The sequence below is a fragment of the Schistocerca nitens genome, chromosome 3 (genome assembly GCF_023898315.1).
Source record: "Schistocerca nitens isolate TAMUIC-IGC-003100 chromosome 3, iqSchNite1.1, whole genome shotgun sequence".
Taxonomy (NCBI): domain Eukaryota; kingdom Metazoa; phylum Arthropoda; class Insecta; order Orthoptera; family Acrididae; genus Schistocerca; species Schistocerca nitens.
This window is the reverse complement of record NC_064616.1, coordinates 638,636,886-638,655,884: the sequence shown is the minus strand read 5'-3', so window position 1 is coordinate 638,655,884 and position 18,999 is coordinate 638,636,886. Positions and strand designations below refer to the sequence as shown.

General features: G+C 42.2%; 1 protein-coding gene across 1 annotated transcript in view; it reads right to left on the bottom strand.

Annotated features, from left to right (window-relative positions):
• LOC126249375 (protein tyrosine phosphatase domain-containing protein 1-like) overlaps positions 1-18,999 on the bottom strand; it is a 396,740-nt gene that overhangs the window by 205,140 nt on the left and 172,601 nt on the right. The window contains exon 5 of the mRNA XM_049951029.1: positions 7,127-7,310. Coding sequence (XP_049806986.1) covers positions 7,127-7,310 — 184 coding nt within the window. The remainder of the gene's footprint in view (positions 1-7,126; positions 7,311-18,999) is intronic.

The window sequence follows — 18,999 nt, the reverse complement described above, 5'->3', positions numbered from 1 at the left end:
CTAATAAAAATAAATACCCGAAAGATATAGTTTGTAGATGTCCTGAAAAGGTTCTGGGTACGTAACAGAGCTGGAAGGTATACACAGAAATAACGAAGCACATCTGGTGAGCAATAAGCTCATTTACTTATGGAAAAAATCTGAGCAGCGACAGAAATCAACTCCGTACACATGTGAACTCCCTGTTGGAGATCCATACACAACAGAGCGAAAGGCAAATGAATGTATAGAACTGTTTCCAGTCTATGAGTTTCCATCAAGTGCAGCACAACAAGAGACTGCAAAAAGACTCACTGATGGGTCGGAGCAATACATTGAAATCTTTACAGACTTCGAGTTTCCAATAAATTCATCATCTGCACCACTCTTTGAGTCTGGTACAGTATGAAGCAACTGTTGCTATAGATTTCATGATCATCCTATCCAAAATTGCTTGTATGTGGATCATCGGGAAGAGGGAAGTCTTAGGGTAGGTTGGTGTATAAGATGCGTAAATATTCTCATAGAAAATCAAACAATATATGGGTATGTCAGCAATATGACCATATAGACATGGAAAACTGTCGAAAAAATGAAAAATGACATAAAAGCTGTGAAATTCGAGGAAAAACTGGTATAATCACGAAAAATTGATGTTAAATACGTAAAAATGGAGGGAAATATGATGAAATATGTAAAGTCGTGAAAACCTAGTAAAATTAGAGAAAAATACCATGAGATGAGTACTGACCGAAATCGATAAAACTGTGTGTTCTGAAGGGGAGTGGATGATCCTACATATACACTCCTTAATAGTGGAAAGAGGTGACAGTCCAGAGACGTGTTGTCGAGGTGGAATGACTATTATGCACATGAGCACTACACCCTAACATCGGACCACAGCTCCTGTGTTCAAGAGGGAGGTTATCAGTGGCAGTGGAAACAGTGATAAGACTGTTACATCTCGGCTGGCTACTGATCGTGGTATTTATTTACTTGTAAGATTTTGCTGTGCCTTCATATGCATTTTCAGCTACTGACGATCATTTTTAGGACTGTTATAAGCATATAACAGTTTCTGACCCGTAATCGAGCTTGACCTTCATAAGCAGAAGACATCATACACCTCCAGAAACCTATGTGGCGTTTGTGTTACAAAGAATCGGTACTATCTTTGGTGTGCAAGGTAGATGTTTTATCACCTTACAGTTTGTCACCCTAGTTTATCGTAGAGAAACTTGCTGGGAGAATGTATGTCATGCGCTGGAAATATATTCCTTACACTGAAGTATTAACAGTATCGCATTCCACATCACTAATAGGTCGGAAACTGCACAGCTCTAGCATCACAGCACGTTTAAGTGCAGAACTGTATAGCCCTTAGAATGTGTTTATGTTCCATGATAATTTCTCTCTTTCTGATGTATTATAGTATGAACACCACGCAAAGGAACAGTACTTCAGAAAGATAGTACAATTGATTTACATAAAATGTTTCAAACTCCATCCGTCCGGAGCTCTATCATGCATAAACCACAAGTTTCTTCTTAATCATGTTATATTATGACAACACTCTCATATCTACTATACACCGTTAAGGGGTGTTAACCTCCTCGACAAGTGTGAATCTGGAGAGTAGTGTGCACTTGTATGGGTGCTGTGAGTGAGACTGGTGTGGAACAGTCTTTTCTGAACATCGGTTACAGACTCAGCTCGCTCTGTTCCTTCACGAGACTTGGAATGTAGTGGGTACAATTCCATCCTTCTTCTGGTCAGCTGCAAATTAAATTGGTGACAGTGTTGTAGGTAGGGTTGGTCAAAGATGATGTGGGGAGATCTTTCAGTCTCCAGCTTTATCCTAAGACTGCGAGAATGCTATGTCGGACGCATCCACATAGGGAAAGATTGGCAATCGTAATTGTAAATTATGCACTATGATGGAAGTCCAAGAAATATGTAGATAACCTAACTACATTGGTAAAGGACGCTGTCAGATAAAGTTTTTTGTATATGTTCGAGAATTAGCCATGAATGGACACACTGCACAATCATCTACCTACATTTGCAATCTGGTATATGGTACATGCAAAGCAGTGGAGGGGTGGTTTAGCGATGATACAGAAATTGGGAACCATGCTGCCGTATCATTGTTTGGCGTTGAAATCACTGAAAAACTGGTAAAATTGTTAAAATTGATCACACTATCAACTGTAGTGCTTATTGCAGTACATTGTCGTATATCAATGGTGTCTTTTTCACCCCATCTGTTCACTGATACGCTGTTGACTATCACATAATAATTGACTGATACCACATGTTTGAGATGGAGAGAGTCTTGGTGGGAGCAACACCTTCCGGGGGTGGCCAGCACCGAAACAGTGATCGCATACAGGGATGTAATATGAGGAATCAAGCGAAACTGAACACCGAGAAGTCTGCTATGGGATCACTGTGGAAGATGAGATTAAATGTAGAGGTCACCACCTTCGGATTGCTGTTTTGAAACACTCCGCAATGCCGCAAACTCTTTCAGTTTCCATATGTCACGATGTCTTCCACATTTTTTGTCAATAAGAAACACCGTCTCTCTCTTTTATTTCAACCATCCTGTGTGTGTTATGGGAGCAGCATAGTTTACACCATACAACATCCAGCTTTCTGTGAGAGCCAGTGGATCGAAACACGCTAATGTCAGTTAAGCACCTGGTACAGACCTCAAAACCACGGTGGAAAAACAAAATGTACGGTGGTGAACAAAACTGCAGTCATACGCTGTTTGTATGTGTTACTGCAGAAAAACAATGTACCAAACTGCTTATGAAAGAACGACACAGAGGCTTTCTCTTGCAACTGATAGTCTGTGGGATATGGTCCCCTGCAGTATGGGCGATGAAACTTTACATAGGTCTGTGCAAGCGACTTCGACACTGGTCACCAGATCCAATGGACCAATACCTGTACATTTAATGCGATCGCCACATATGCTCAATGTCAGCACACAGACGAAATTTGTTTCTGATAGACTGGAAGAGATAGATACACTAATATCTTATGGAGTTCTCGACCAGGTGACTTTAGTAGAGCTTTTATAGGTCATAGTTTTTCTCTGTTGGATGGTACAAAATAACGAGGATAGAGAGGATGTTTGGGTAACAGACATGAATGCAGCCTGAGGGATGGAGATCTCCTTCGGACTTCAGTACCTGTATGTAGTGTGGAAACACAGTGCAGTGCAGTAGCAAAATCCTCGTCCTTCTTCCAGTTCCGTAAGATGTGGAGTCTTCCTAATTTTCCCAGTAAGGAAAACCACCGTAACTGCTCGGACTGTCCGTTCTACTACCTCGTGTTGCACGAGAAAGCTTCGTTTGGCGCAGGCATTACACATCGTACATGGTTGGCAGAGCTGTGAAAACATGTTCTCATTTCCATCGAGTGGTGAAAACGCGGTCCTGTTGCGTTAACTCAGCTCACTCAGTTTCTCCACGGTATGCAGAAGGTCTTAGATACAGCGCTGTCCCACTTCTGCTCAGTTTCGACTTAAATTGGTCTGATCACATGGACAAAGGTGCTGGGAGGGCGCAGCAGAGACTGAGGAAGCGTTACAAGTTGCTGAGGAACTGTCTGACACCACGCTGGAGTTTTGCTGTATGGGGTCCTTAGGAGAAAAGTTAGGAAAAGGTGACTCGTTTCGGGATACGAGAGTGCCACGAATATGATTCACCAGTGGCTGTAATCATTAAAAGGTGTCTCGATAGGATCCATCGCAAGTATTTGGTTGAATGTATAGACTTGATTCCAAATGGCAGACAGCATTTCTACCAAAAAGTATAACACTATAGATCTGAAAAGCCAAAGTATTGAGACAGGATTATGCACATTCCTTATGACTTCAATCTAGGGTTGCAGTTTTTAAGTGATTTTCACATTGCACATCATCTAGTGTACAGTATGTGATCATTCTCAGTCAACCATCATCCCCCTTGGCCCATAACCCCATGGACGTATCGCAGTACCTCTGTTACAGTATCTACATAGTATCGAGATAGAATGCACTACTAATACTGTTTGTTAGCGTGTGAAATATCTAACAGTGGCAAGAGGGAGTTGCAAATATCGGCTTCATACCACATTCCTTATCCGAATCACTCTCTAATTTCAGTAATAAGGGGGATTTTATTACGAGCTTACACGGCTGGCGACGTGGACCTGCACTTTTGGTCTGTTAATACACACCCTGCGATCACTGTCTCTATACAACATCGCGGTATTTATGTGAAAGACCACTTCATTAGGAAGAAATACCATATCTCTATTTATAACACATGGATATCGTTAGTGATACATGAGTGTGCCTGTAGAACCAACACCACTTCTTATGCAGGGTGACAGTAACATGGTCGTTGCGTTCGTGTTTTTAACATTGATCGCTTATACGACCATTACATCTCTCTTCCAAAGACACACTGGTTCGCAAGAAAAACAAATGAGGCATGTCGATCCAGCACGGATTTTCGCTCAGTATTGGGTGGTGCCATCTGCATCCAGTTATTGGCGAAGTATTATACTTAGTAGCGGATGTGCGATAGATTCTCTGTGTTTGGCAGGTTTATAAAGTTGGTGTAAGGGTGTAAAGTTACTGTGGTCATTGTTCCAACATGTGCAAACAAAATGGAGATGTCTGATCATAAGGGAGGTATGGATTTGGTGTCGGAGATCGCAATTTCAAAGCATCGATAGCCGTAAGGGGGAAGAAGGATTTTACGTGGAAGATTATGTCCAATCGTAAGAGGGATATAGATACTGATATCTCCGGAACATCAGCCGTCAGGAGGCGGTATTTCCAATACTTCACCGCTCATTATCGAATGTCATCCGATTCGGGCTTCAATCGTAATATTTAAATGTAAATACAGTGATAAATATGTAGCTGGTGTCCTAGGATGACACCATTTGGTGTGTGGGTCATGTGGTGCCTGTTGCTGGAACGAATGGGCATTTTCGACTCAAGGTTCTCGTGAGTGGCAGGTACAAAGAAACGTTCTGGCTTCGCTGCAGGGGCAAGCCCGGCGGTGAAACCCACTGGACAGCTGCATAGCGAACTAATACTCAGCATGTGTAGGGCTGACTCTGCGGTCATATGTGTTGCATGTATACTCCAAGGAGAATTGAGCGATTCAGTGTCGATCACTGCCAAGTGTTGCCACTAGACATATTGGTAACATTCGAATTCCTACCACTCCAATCATTTCCAGATGCCCTCGATGGCTGGGATGGTGCACTCTGGCAGACATGACCGTGGCAGTTTTCTGCAGCCTCTGAGCGTTCGTGCTGGCGGTGTACAAGGGGCAGGCACACTGTGTGTGGACATCGGGACATGAGTGCACAGGATCTCTGACATCTAGCCACGACAACTACTACTGTGGACTGGATTGTGGTTTAAGTGTGTCGTGTTTAGTGCTTCTCAATACATCACAGTGGACTCTGTCTTGCAGTAGTATTTGCTTTTGTCTCTATCCTATCATGCAGTAGGCTCTTCTTCTTTCAGAATGTACTGGAGAGAACCAATGTAGGAAACCTAAAGTACTTTTAAAACCCAGTTGCGAAATCAAATTCCCGACTGATAGCGATCTCTGACATCTAGCCATGACAACAGCAACTACTACTACAGACTGGATCGTGGTTTAAATGTGTCGCGTTTAATGCTACTCAATACATCGCAATGGGCTCTGCCTTGTTGTTGTTGTCTCTACCCTATCATACAGCATACCCTTCCTCCTCCTCCTCCCACTTCTCCTGCACATTCTCCGCCCTGGTGTAGCTAAGAGAAGAAACTTAGGGATTAGACAGTGCTTTAAAAACTCGATCGTAACATCAAATTCCCTAGTGATCAATTTATTGTTTCTGATAATGGTATTGCAAGCACACACACCAGTCTACCACCTCCGCAGCTTGTTTAAGGACATAGCATACAACAGAGCTGAGATTTTGAAATTTTCAGCTATCTCCGACGCAACGGACTTCCTACCAAATAACCTAACTGTGTCAGTATCCACCGATAGGAGGAAAGGGAAAATAAAATCCAGTAGGGTTGCAGGATCGAATCCCACCAAATATGTCAAACCTAGGATCCATGAATAAGAAGCAAGGAAAAGCTGTCCCGCTCAAAGGGTATCGATTTAATGAAGTTGTCAATGAATCTGATAGAGTGAGGGAATATTTCCAAGACATCCACAGCAATTCCCTGTTTATGCAGCTCCCCTCGTTGTTTTCGTGTTGACAGGGTTCGCAAGTGCGACATGCAGTTCAGCAGCGTCGTTTGCAACCGTCGTCCCCCTATTTTTTGTAACAATTCTCTCCAGCGGCAGTCTGACACAATCAGTCAACACACACTTCCGTCCACGTTGTGACTTAGAGGATGATGTTTTCCGCTTTCCCCGTATAAGTCTTCGATATCATGCCTCTTGAAACACCAAACACTTCGGCCACCTTAGCTACGGAAGCACCCACCATACAACCACCAAAAATGTTCGAATTCACTTAGCTCCGATATACTCTTAATGCACTTATAACTAAACAGAACGCTGTTCTGTCCACGACTGACACTTGCAACCTATTGAGGGCATTGCTCAGGTGACTTTCGTAGTCAAATGGAACAGCGTAACCTGCCGTCTTGGCTAGCATCCGCATTTATGTTCCAGCACGCATTTCTCTCTTGTTTCCATATTTTTGTCGAGCCCCTGTAGCCTTATTGCTTTTAAGGCCAATTTTCCAGTTGTATGACTGGTGCAACGCAATACTTACATTATGGTATGTCATCTGTTTTTGAACAGTATTAGCCTAAGTTGCTATTGTAATGCAGTTTTGTAAACCTTATTGCTGTAAACAGTGACATCTCCTGTATTTTATCCCTGATTTGATAATGCGCAAGCAGTGCGAAACCAGTAATCAATAAATAAATGTTCTTCCTACGCTATCTAAGGCGGTTTTCATAAAGGTTATTTGTAATCATAAAAAAGTTGCTGATCCGTTCCAAACCCAGCATGCTAGAGATACAGATTGTAAGAATGCCTAACATTTTGAAACATGCATAGAGATTACAAAGACAAGTTGAAAGAGTGACATGTAGGAAGTGTAGCTTATGTCTTACTTATTACAGAATACTGTACTATGAGGGAAGACAAATTGTTCGAACTCCTGAACACATGTGATCTGGCCACTCGTCTGGACAGAATTGGGCCTCTTCAGCCTCACATATCTGATTGCGTCGTTGGCTCGGACTCTCAGGCTGAACACCAGGTAACAAGCGATCAGAACGCCCGTCCTCCCGAGCCCTGAAACACAAAACAGACACGCATATTTGATACAGGATTCAAGGTATTGAAGTTCAAAGTATTATCGAATGTAACCACAGAACTGAATTTCAAAGGCAACTAAAGTGGCGAAATATGTGTCCGCGAAGCTGTCTTCAGGAGACGCAGACTTACGGATATCTGCAACCAATCCAATGTGTCCGCCATTATTTTTCATATAATTTCATTAATTATCTTATATACATTGATTCTGTCTCGTCCATTATAACATAGTATATTCCCTGTAACATAGTATATTCCCTATATAATTTTTCCACAGTTTTACAGAATCCATCAATCATAACAGTCAGTCTCTACAATCAGAAGACCTTTGTTACTGTGAGTGTCATTGAGAATCGTTTCTGATAGAAAATCATCAAGTGAGTTTGGTGAAATGGAAATGCCGTGTGGCTAGGGCCTCCCGTCGGGTAACCCATCGCCTGGTGCAAGTCTTTCGAGTTGAAAGTGAGTTGTATATTTGGTCAGGGGCTTAGTAAGAGCGTATCTCGTTGCCTGGGCGGCAATGAGAAACTGTATTGAGGGAGCCAGCTGTCTTGATCGATTGTTGTACCTTTAATACATGCTTACTCCCAGTGATGTTTTCTTAGGTTCAAATGGCTCTGAGCACTATGGGACTTAACATCTTAGGTCATCAGTCCCCTAGAACTGAGAACTACTTAAACCGAACTAACCTAAGGACATCACACACATCCATGCCCGTGGCAGGATTCGAACCTGCGACCGTAGCAGTCCCGCGGTTCAGGACTGCAGCGCCTAGAACCGCACGGCCACCGCGGCCGGCGATGTTTTCTTAGGACTGAACAAAACCCATTGGACAAAAACAATAGATATTGGGGTAACAATATAGGCCTGTAGCACTGCACATCAATTCTGTGATTCTTCTACTGAACTGGAATTACTAAGAATATCTACATGCAGGATAAAATGCTCCATTGTTCATTGTTGCTAGACAGGTGCCGGGCGGGGGGGGGGGGGGGGGGAAGAGGGGTATATCTGTAGCGCTGTAGACATAGAATAGCACATCAGTATCATCCGCTCCAGTGATATTAGATTTATCAGCAGTGCTCAGTTGCTTTTAGACTCTGCCAATACTTCCCTCAACGTTTGAGGTTTTTCATTCAGTGCAACAATCGGAAGGAGGAACTCATGTTCAATATCAGATCCTCGTGAAATAATTGTGTAAAATACGATAGTCTATCTCTGTCTTCAATCTTGCATTTCTTGCTTCAGCAGTTATATCTTCAGTATGACAATGAATAGATGATGCTTATCCATTATCTGATTTTGCATAGTAAAAAAAAATTGTTTGGCATTTATGGGTATTACCGTAAATGAGGTCGAGATTTTAAAAATTCACTACATTCATTACATTAGTTTTGGTAGTCTAATATTCTGCTTATCACAAAGATTGCTGTTTTCTTTGAACCTGCCAATTTCTCTCAGTTCTTAGTAATTTTATCGCATTGTATTCAAATCGTGAGATCTCTTCTCATTCATTATTATCCTATTTACCACGTACGTACTTAGCGGGTACCAAGCAGAATAACTCGACAAGAATAAGACGTATAAAATATTGTATTCTCGTCTGTCAACGATAAAGACGCAGAGTTGTTTGACCTACCGCCAGGAGAGGATATCGATATGTCGATATGACCAGCATACGGCATTTATCTCGGAGGCACAGTCAGAGAACCGAGCTCACAATCATAAATAATTATACTACGGGTCCAACCCAAAGACTGGATAAAAAACCAACCGGTTGAGCCTCCGCTACACTCTTATGTAATGGGATTACAATGTGCTTGGTGCACAGTTGTGATGGGCAGATGTGGTCGATCGGAGCCTTGACGACGACTATATCTGCCCTCTCAATCCCATGTAATCCAACATCAGGCCACTGACTCATCCGAATGCTCTACAAATCTGAAACTCCATTATTTGACCGTTTGGCCAAATGAAGACCTACAATGAGGGCCTTTTGAAACTCTGTCAGATGTTGATAACGCTATCTCATACGATCATGTGGCATATCTGTGACCTTTAACATGGATCACTCAGCATCTCACGCTGTTCGTGGCCCGTAGGTATTCCAGGAGGCCTGGTAACAACACTAAACATGAAAAACACCAATGCTCTGTTTTGCATGTTCTGTCACAAAGAATTGCAACTCTAATTATTTACCTATAGGCCGTTGGTGTTCATGTGTATGACGTTATATTGGCATCCGACCATGTCCTTGGCGTGCTTTGCTCTGTTTATCAGGAAGTGTCTGTACCTGCAATGTTAGCATCGGATAATGAAATGCGTGCAACAGTAGTACACACATGAGATCCAAGTCTTAGTAGTATACTAAAAATCGCTCAGTCATTTTAAATAGCTTCGGTTAGATTATATATACTTTTGTTCCACTTGATACATAACGAGGAGACCCTCCATGATAAACATGTCAGAAAAGCAAGCATGCACAATAAATATTTACAATGAAAAATAACTATGCTAATATACCTTCCACAGGCCTCAAGTGAAATAATAGTCATGGATGTGGAATGAGACAAAAAATTTTAAACATATCTTCATTTAAAAGGTAATAAACTCTAAATTGAATAATCATTTTACAACGCTTATTTACAATGATTGCATTACCTCACTGAATTTGTCCACAAGTTAGAGTGTACTAAGATTTGAATTATTTGATATTACACGGCACTTGATTCTACTAGGAAATTCGTCACTGGAGTGGAAGAAAGGGGCCACCGCTAAATCCTTTAGGCTCCTTTTAAACTAAACTCTGTTGGCGGTTAGACTTTTTGTAACTGCTTTGCAAGTTATTGAAAATGTGTGTTCCTAAATAATGGGCACCTTTTTAGACCAAAGTAGGCGATTTGAAATCTTTGTGTAGATTATTCTTATTTCTGGTATTGGTTCCACGAATTATAATATTAGTTTCAAAAGAGATATTTAAATGAGAAATTTCATTAATGAATAAATATATTGGGAAGCAGTAATTAATGTCACTCGTTCCCTAAACGGACCTCTGCAGGATGTTCTTGAGTTCACACAATAATTAACTCTTATTACACGTTTTTGGTCCTGGGAAAACTTCAGCTTACTTTGATGAGTTACCCCAAAAAATAATCGCATACGACAGTATGGAATGAAAGTAAGTATAGTATGCCAGAGTCTTCATTTTTATATCTCATATGACTGACAACATTCGTACGACAGATAGATTTCTTTAGATGCTGCAGCAGTTCTGTGGTGAGCTAATTCCAGTTGAATTTATTGTCAAGCTGTAATCCCAAAGATTTAACATTGTCCACTTCTTCCTTCTGTTTGTCATCATATTTTAGACAGTTTGGTGGGAAACTTCTTACAAATTCTGAACGACATGTAGCATGTTGTTTTAAAGTTTAGTGACAGAGAGTTGGCTAGGAACCATTTACTAATCCCCCTGAAAATTTTATTCCATCTTCAATTCAGATTTCACAGATTTTATATCCTGTACAGTATTAATACTTAACAAAACGGACTGCATGTCATTGTCTGCGAGGACATTGACTATTGCTTTTGTAATATAATTTTGTTCATTAGACCTTCCTATAATCAAAGGCTATTTGTGAGCAAATAGCTACGATAGCTAGGAAGTTTGCGTTAGCAATTAATTTAAATGATACTAACTTCCTGGCAGATTAAAACTGTGTGCCCGACCGAGACTCGAACTCGGGACCTTTGCCTTTCGCGGGCAAGTGCTCTACCATCTGAGCTACCGAAGCACGACTCACGCCCAGTACTCACAGCTTTACTTCTGCCAAATGATGTTGTTACAGACTCTAATAAATTATTACCGGGATCGTATTAAAGAAGATCTACTTTAAATCACCAGGAACCGTTATTTCGTTGTTTTTTATTGTTAAATAGCCAGTAGAGCTTCAAGGTTGTTTATGCACAGATTAAAGTTATCCGCACGTGCTCCGTATACACTTATTGCTATGCAGAATTCATTACGACATTCTACGTCTGTCAAACATGCTTCCATATGCCGCTCTAGGTAAAATTTATGAGTGCCTATGCTCTAAAATTGATGACTATTGCTGATGATTATGACAACTCCTTCTTTCTCCATTTCCGCTCAACAAAAATGAGATGCTAACATATATGCTGTAACACTTAACGCAAGGCTGCCCGTGGCATGTGAACGGCCCACGTGAGCAAGTTCCAAAATTCCCACCAAGTTCAAAAAGTGTCGCACGCCGCGGAAATAACAACTAATGCACGTTGCGAGCGGTCACGCCATTGGCTCTCCCGCTCAGAATGTCGTAGTCCCTTTATGTTTCGCGAATCGTTTGGCGCCAGTTCACGTGCGTATTTATTTACAGTTGCAGTTTTCAATTATATTCCTTAAAAGTATGTACCTGAAAGTATTTTGATTGTGATTTTAAAGACTGCGCTTCATCACACATTGGACATACCTGGTCAGTTTTTGTTAAAAACAACAGGGAGTGCTTACTTTAGCACTCAAACGGATGTTATCCATTGTTATCTAATTTAAGATTTCCCCACGATAAACTAGATTATCAGTTTTTACATTAGGTATTCATGAAGTAAAGTAAGAAGTGCTGTTTGTTGTGGTATGGCACAGAGCAAACCAAGCCCGTCGAAATCGACAGAGTCCTACCGTCGTTTTCATGATGAATGGGAAAATAACTATTGTTTTACAGAAAGCAAGGCGCAGTAACCCGTATGTTTACTTTGTTTTGCTACAGTAACTGCGTAAAATAATATAATTTAGAAAGACATTATAAGCAAAATCTAATAACTTTGAAAAAGGGGATCCTGGTGGTAGTGCCATCAGAGAGGATTTTTTAAAGATAATGAAACGGGAACTATTCCACCAACATAATATTTTCGTTAAAAGGTACAACGAGCTCGAATCTACATCTTAAGAGATTTCTTTGGTTTTAACGAAAAAGGAGAAGCCTCTTTTTAATGCAGAAACTGTGAGAAAGGGTCTGCACGAAATTGTAATGACCAAAACATCGAAGATAAAGTCGATAATCTTTCGCGAAACACCGTTACGAGACGGGTGGACGAGATGTCAGTTGATATCAGCGGCTAGATCCGTTAGTAACAAAGTGCCAATACTTTTCGTTGGCTGTAGACGAAACTTGTGATTTAACGAGCAGATCTCAGTTGGCTATTTTTGTTCGTTTGATTGATGAACACTAGAATCTATGTCAAGAAATTTGGGGTAAGGTCTTATGGGACCAAACTGCTGAGGTCAGGCCGGCCAGAGTGGCCGTGCGGTTCTGGGCGCTACAGTCTGGAACCGAGCGACCGCTACGGTCGCAGGTTCGAATCCTGCCTAGGGCATGGATGTGTGTGATGTCCTTGGGTTAGTTAGGTTTAATTAGTCCTAAGTTCTCAGAAGTTAAGTCGCATAGTGCTCAGAGCCATTTTGCTGAGGTCATCGGTCCCTAAGCCTACACACTACTTAATCAAACTTAAACTAACTTAAGCTAAGGACAACACACACACTCATGCCCGAGGGAGGACTCAAACGTTCGACCTTGACAAGATGCTTTAGACCGCGCGGCGTATGTCAAGAGTTACTAGAATTATGTCAGCTAGAAATTACAACCCATGGAAAAGACCTATTAACGAAAATTAAAGAACACACTGAAAAAAGGGCTTTATCATGGGTAAAATGAAATCTGTTTGTACTGATGGTGCTCCCGCAGTGATCGGGAAAAACAATGGTTGTGTAGCTTCGTTAGAAAATTACTTAATCTAAAAATATGTTCATATCGTTTCATCATCCACCAGGAACCATTGTGAGCAAAGGACTTGAAGATGGGTGTTATTGGGGATCCGGTAGTACTCTACATAAACTACGTGAGTGCAAAAGCTCTTCAAAGACGTCAATTCAAAATTTTATTTGAAGAATGTATCAGCGAATATAAAGAGCTACAACTGCATTGCGCTGTCAATTTCTCTCAAGGGACAACATGTTGAAACATTTCTTCAACTTGAGAGAGTAGGTGTTGGCATTTTTAGAGAAAAAAGGATGCTGCCAATATTCCCTTGGAACTCATTGAACTGCTGAATAATTCTGCTCTAAAAACATTTTGCAGAAAAAATATTTCCAAAGTTACAAACTTCTAGAGAATAATTTATAGATTTCTAGAAGTTGGTGCCAAAAGAAGACTTTCCTGCAGTAACTGACCTGGCCTTTCAATTTTTAATCACTTTTGGATCAACACATGTTTATGGGAAGATTTTTCAGATCTTAATTACATACAAAATAAATACGACATACCAGTAGTCACATGACGTTCAGAGAGGCAGATTATGTCAACTGGTTTTGATGTATAATTCATCGATGCAGATAACTAGCTCATTAATTTTACTTCTTAGCCCTCGAATATTTTGACGTAATAAAGATAACTGGCGTTTCACGCTTTAAAATTGAGTGGAAATAAAATGTTTGCTGTTTGTAGAAAATTTTTAACCAACACGTGTCTGTGCTGGTGCAAAACACCAGAATTATGTTATTTTGTTTCTTTCACAAACTGAAGACTTGCTTCAGTCCTAACCTCTCGTAAGACTTGGTGTGTTTCTGTTCTCCCTAACCTAAAAGAGGGGCTGTTCTGAAGCCTGAAACCATTAGCATTCTATCATTCATCACAGTGATTCCCCCATTAAATTTTCTATTATTAGCCCAGCCAGTCCATACTTCTATTACCTGTTGAGGTGAAGGCCATATCTAGCGTAACTCCATCTACTAAGAGAATCAACAGGAACCACGCCAACATTAGAGCCTGTAACCTTCATATGCAGCCACTCCAACTCGCAAATTAACTCTCGTGACTTAGGAGCTCAGATGAGGTCAGTCGTGGCGTCTGAGAGCATATACAAACGCAACATATTGGTGTCTCGATACTGATCAGTCTTTTACAGGTCACGCTCTATACTGTACCTAGGACGTCTATCAGTACCATTACATAGCCCACCAGCTACACTGAAGAGCCAAAGAAACTGGTACTCCCTAATATCATGTAGGGCCCAAGCGAGCACACAGAAATGCTGCAACGCGACATGGCATGGACTGACTAATGTATGAAGTACTGCTGGAGGGAACTGACACCATGAATTCTGCAGGGCTCTCCATAAATCCAGAAGAGCACAAGGGTGGAGATCTCTTCTGAATAGCACGTTGCAATGCATCCCAGATATGTTCAATAATGTACATGTCTGGGGAGTTTGGTGGCCAGCAGAATACTTACTGATAGCCATCATCTCATTCTGCCCACCTGCTCGATGCAGGCATTTCATACTGGTTATCTCACTACAAAGTGCAGATATCAAATGACAGCCCACTTGCAGTCTAACTATAAAAATTAAAATTAATTGAAGGGAGGGGGGGGGGCGGTCGAGCTTGCACACCATTGGTGCCCTGGGCCGAGTATCGATTGGCCAAGGGCATCATGATGTCAACACAACAAGGTAACGCCACTGGTCACATTTGGGGGGGGGGGGAGGGGAGGCGGGTCGGTAATTCCTGCGTTTTCTGTGTATTGTGACATTTATGTGTGATGTTTGGTTTGCGATGTGTGTGAGGTGCTGTATTATTCTGTAAGCACTAGTGAATGTCATATATCTATTGACAATATGGAAAATATGTTTATGTCTGTTTCTGTAGAGCATCTTGGTTGGCTATATGCACTGTGCTAGCACAGTGACAGTCATTACATATGTTATGTGATTGAAGCTCATATTAATGGGTGATCATATATAGCTTTTGCTTTTCGTGGTAGGCATAATTTGCAAATATCACACATATTAGTTACAATAATGTACAATGAAGCTTCTGGTAATGTAGCCAGTTATTCTTAGCCGTCAAACTTGTAAGAAAATGTGCGCAAGTTATGCTCGTAATGCCACAATTGAAAGCTATGTCATGGCCTTGGTGCAATTGTCTGGATGTGACGATATTAGAATTCCAGGAATGGTGACACTGATGTCAGCAATTTGGGCAAGAACGCCCACTGTCCTCCTACTCACAGCATCCGCCATGTATTCAGTCGCATCCTGGGGTGGACCCCAAGCATCACTCTGAGTCGTAAGAGGCGTCAGTAATTCGAAGACACTCTGAACGTAATCTTTACGTTCTCCAGGTAATATATCGGTGCTTAGTCGTTGTGGAATCGAATCCGAGGCACATTTTGTGGGAATAACCTTCAGTGCAGGTAACGTACAGAGTTTTTTTGTACCTTTCGTGATAAAAAAGTCTAAGCACATAAAGTCCCGTGTTTGGATCAAGGTAGGCATATGTCGGACCGTAAAGGGGAATGCAAGATGAGGAGGATTCAATAAGAGGTCAAGGCGAGGGCAACACGTTGATGCAACTTAAGTCCTGTGATCGTCAGTAAGAGCAGCACATTGATACGCTCCAGGATATTGTCCCTGGCCGACACTAAAAATTCGTCCAATTTCTACCTTGTCAGCTCCTGGAAGCCAAACCACCTGTGTCAGTCGCCACAAGGAAGTTATTGCAGCACAGGAGAACGAACAAGCGCCTAAGTCTGCAAGCAAAGCATAATGACGCCAAGGAAGCTGAGAGAGCCGGCCGGTGTGACCGAGCGGTTCTAGGCGCTACAGTCTGGAACCGCGCGACCGCTACGGTCTTAGGTTTGAATCCTGCCTTGGGCATGGGTGTGTGTGATGTCCTTAGGTTAGTTAGGTTTAAGTAGTTCTAAGTGCGTGACATATAATACCTCAACCGATTTTGAGAACAGAATAAAAAATCCCGAAGCATTGCTATTCAGCACGCCCTTGTAATGACGTATGCCGGCCAAGCCATTACAATCTCAAAAGTTCGTAGCGTCCTCGCTCATTTCCAAACAGTGGTGTGCGAAGCTCGTACGTCACATCGAGATTCGTAGGGCGAGAGCAGCGATAGCTCTCGTGACCGTGCTGCATCGGGCTGTGGCTTACGTGTCCTTTCGATAGCCCCAATGTGAACGATGGCGGCACCAAACGCACACCACTTGACAGTAGCTTCCACAGCCATTACTCACTAAAAACTGATATTCATCCTCCATGATGCATGGTAAGTTTTAAAGCCTCTTATCGCACTACTGTCACTGTATGACTATTTTTGCTCCCCTATACTGACACATTCAACCTTATTAAAACCCACTGCAGAATGTAAGAGCAAGTAGAAACCAGGACGTTTATAACAACATTGTCAGTGCCCATTCTTCTACTTCTTTAAAATGAGTGCGCTGTTCATTCTCCCGACTTCCAACATGACAACAACAGTCTTCCCAGCGTTGCATACATAAGTTCCTCGTTTGATGAAGATTCATGCACGCTATCGCACATCGACTGAAACGCTAAATCACCCAATCTTAATCCCATAGCCAACGTCTCGGACTATTTGGAACAGGAGCTGGAACGCAGCGATCAACATCGCCGCAATTCGGCAGCTATACAGGTTGTAATCACCAGCTGGATATGACATGTCCAAAGAGACTTGTAGACTCTCTTCTTCGCTGAGCTAATGCCATTATGAAGAATAGAGATGGTGTTAGAGTGATGTCTCTTCGGAGTAACTAATTTTTCGCCTCGTGTGCTTTAAATGGTTACGTGTAGCAAATGTGGTTCAGTGTTTAAGCAAGTATACTTTCGAGCACCTTACTGTTGTCTGAAAAAAAAAGATGTAATCTTTGCCGTATTTTTTTCATTGGATTTTATGTTTCTTGAAGAATTAATTATAAATAAATGTTTGAAAACTGGTTTTTAAGGTATATGGAAACTTTGGACGCAGTCAAGAAAGAAATCACATCTCACAATTTATTTCGCTTTCCACCACTTTGGCACACGCTACTTAAGTCTATATATACATAATATTTCGCAAGCCACCTAGAGGCGTATGGCGGAGGGTACTTTTGGTACCACAAACTGATCCGCCCTTTCCTGTTCCAATCGCGATTGGCGCGTGGGAAGAATGATTGTCGGTAAGCCTTTGTATTAGAACTAATTTCTGGAATTTTCTTATCGTGGTCATTTCGCGAGATGTGTATGAGAGTACGACTCTTTCGGTAAAGTCCTCTCTCGAAATTTCGGCAGTAAACCTCTCCATGATGCACAACACCTCCCTTGTAGCGTCTGCCACTGGAGTTTGTTGAGCATCTCCGTAACACTCTCGCACCGACTAAACGATCCCGTAACGAAACACATCGCTCGGCGTTGGCTCTTCTCTGTCTGTTCTATCAGTGCTATTCGGCAGGGATCCCACAGTGATGAACAGTTTTCAAGAATCGTTCAAACGAATTCCTTGTAAACCAGTTCCTTCGCGGATGAATTGCATTTGCTTAAGATTCTTTCTATGGATCTCAGTCTGACATCTGCTTTCCCTTCTATTTGTTTTATGTGGCCGTTCCACTTAAGGTCGCTCTGGATAATTACTCATACATATTTGACGGTAGAGTATGTTCCCAGCAACTTTTCATCAATAATACAGTTATAGTAGTGGCTTCGTTTTCCATTGTATGCATAATATATGAAATTTATTTACTTTCAGGGTCAACTGCCAGAGCCTGAACCAGTCATCAGTCCTCTGCTGGTCATTCTGCAAATCGATAGTGTCTTTTGGCCATGTTACTTTGTTCTAGACAACTCCATTATCTGCGAACAGTCTCAAGGAGATTCCGACACTATTTACTAGGTCACTTGTATACACGGAGAACAGTAACGGTCCTGTCACACTTCCTTGGGGTACTCCGGAATTTACCTTTAGATCCGTCGATTTTGTTCCGTTAAGAACGACGTGTAGAGTACTATTTGTAAGGAAGTTTTCAGTCCCGTCGCAAGTCTGGTCCGATACTAGGTAAGCTCGTATTTTGTTCATTAAACGACAGTGCGGAACGGTGTTCAAATGCCATCGTGGGTACGATGCTATAAACAGTCAGCTCAGCCTGCACAACGCGTACGATGCTAGTTGCCTTCACCAAATCTGCCATCTGCCGGCAGGAACCGAGGATGGCCTCAGAACCCAAGCGGCAAGCGTCATTCGTGCCAACATGTGCCATTATTTGCAATCGGTTGCACCCAGTGCGCTCGACAACCGCCGGCAAAGCCTCCTCCACGTCACAGATGAGACCCTCGCCAAACACACCGAGTGCACATTCGCTTTCTTTCGCGCCCTGCATGCTACTTCCCTTAGGGGTTCCATTAGCTTCCTAGCGTTGGAGGTCCCACTGTTTACGGCTGGGTTGGGTTGTTTCGGCGGAGGAGACCAGACAGCGAGGTCATCGGTCTCATCGGATAAGGGAAGGACGGGGAAGGAAGTAGGACGTGCCCTTCCAAAGGAACCATCCCGGAATTTGCCTGGAGCGATTTAGGGAAATCCCGGAAAACCTAAATCAGGATGACCGGACGCGGGATTGAACAGTCGTCTTCCCGAATGCGAGTCCAGTGTGCTAGCCACCGCGCCACCTCGCTCGGTAATGACTAACATACCAGTCCTCTGCACCTGTCCGGACTGGGCGGGAAAATCGGCCGCTGGCCCAACAGGAGAAGCATCCCTTGCTGGCTCAGAAATGTTATCAGCATTGGGTAGCACCTCGTATCTATTGTTAAGGCGTAA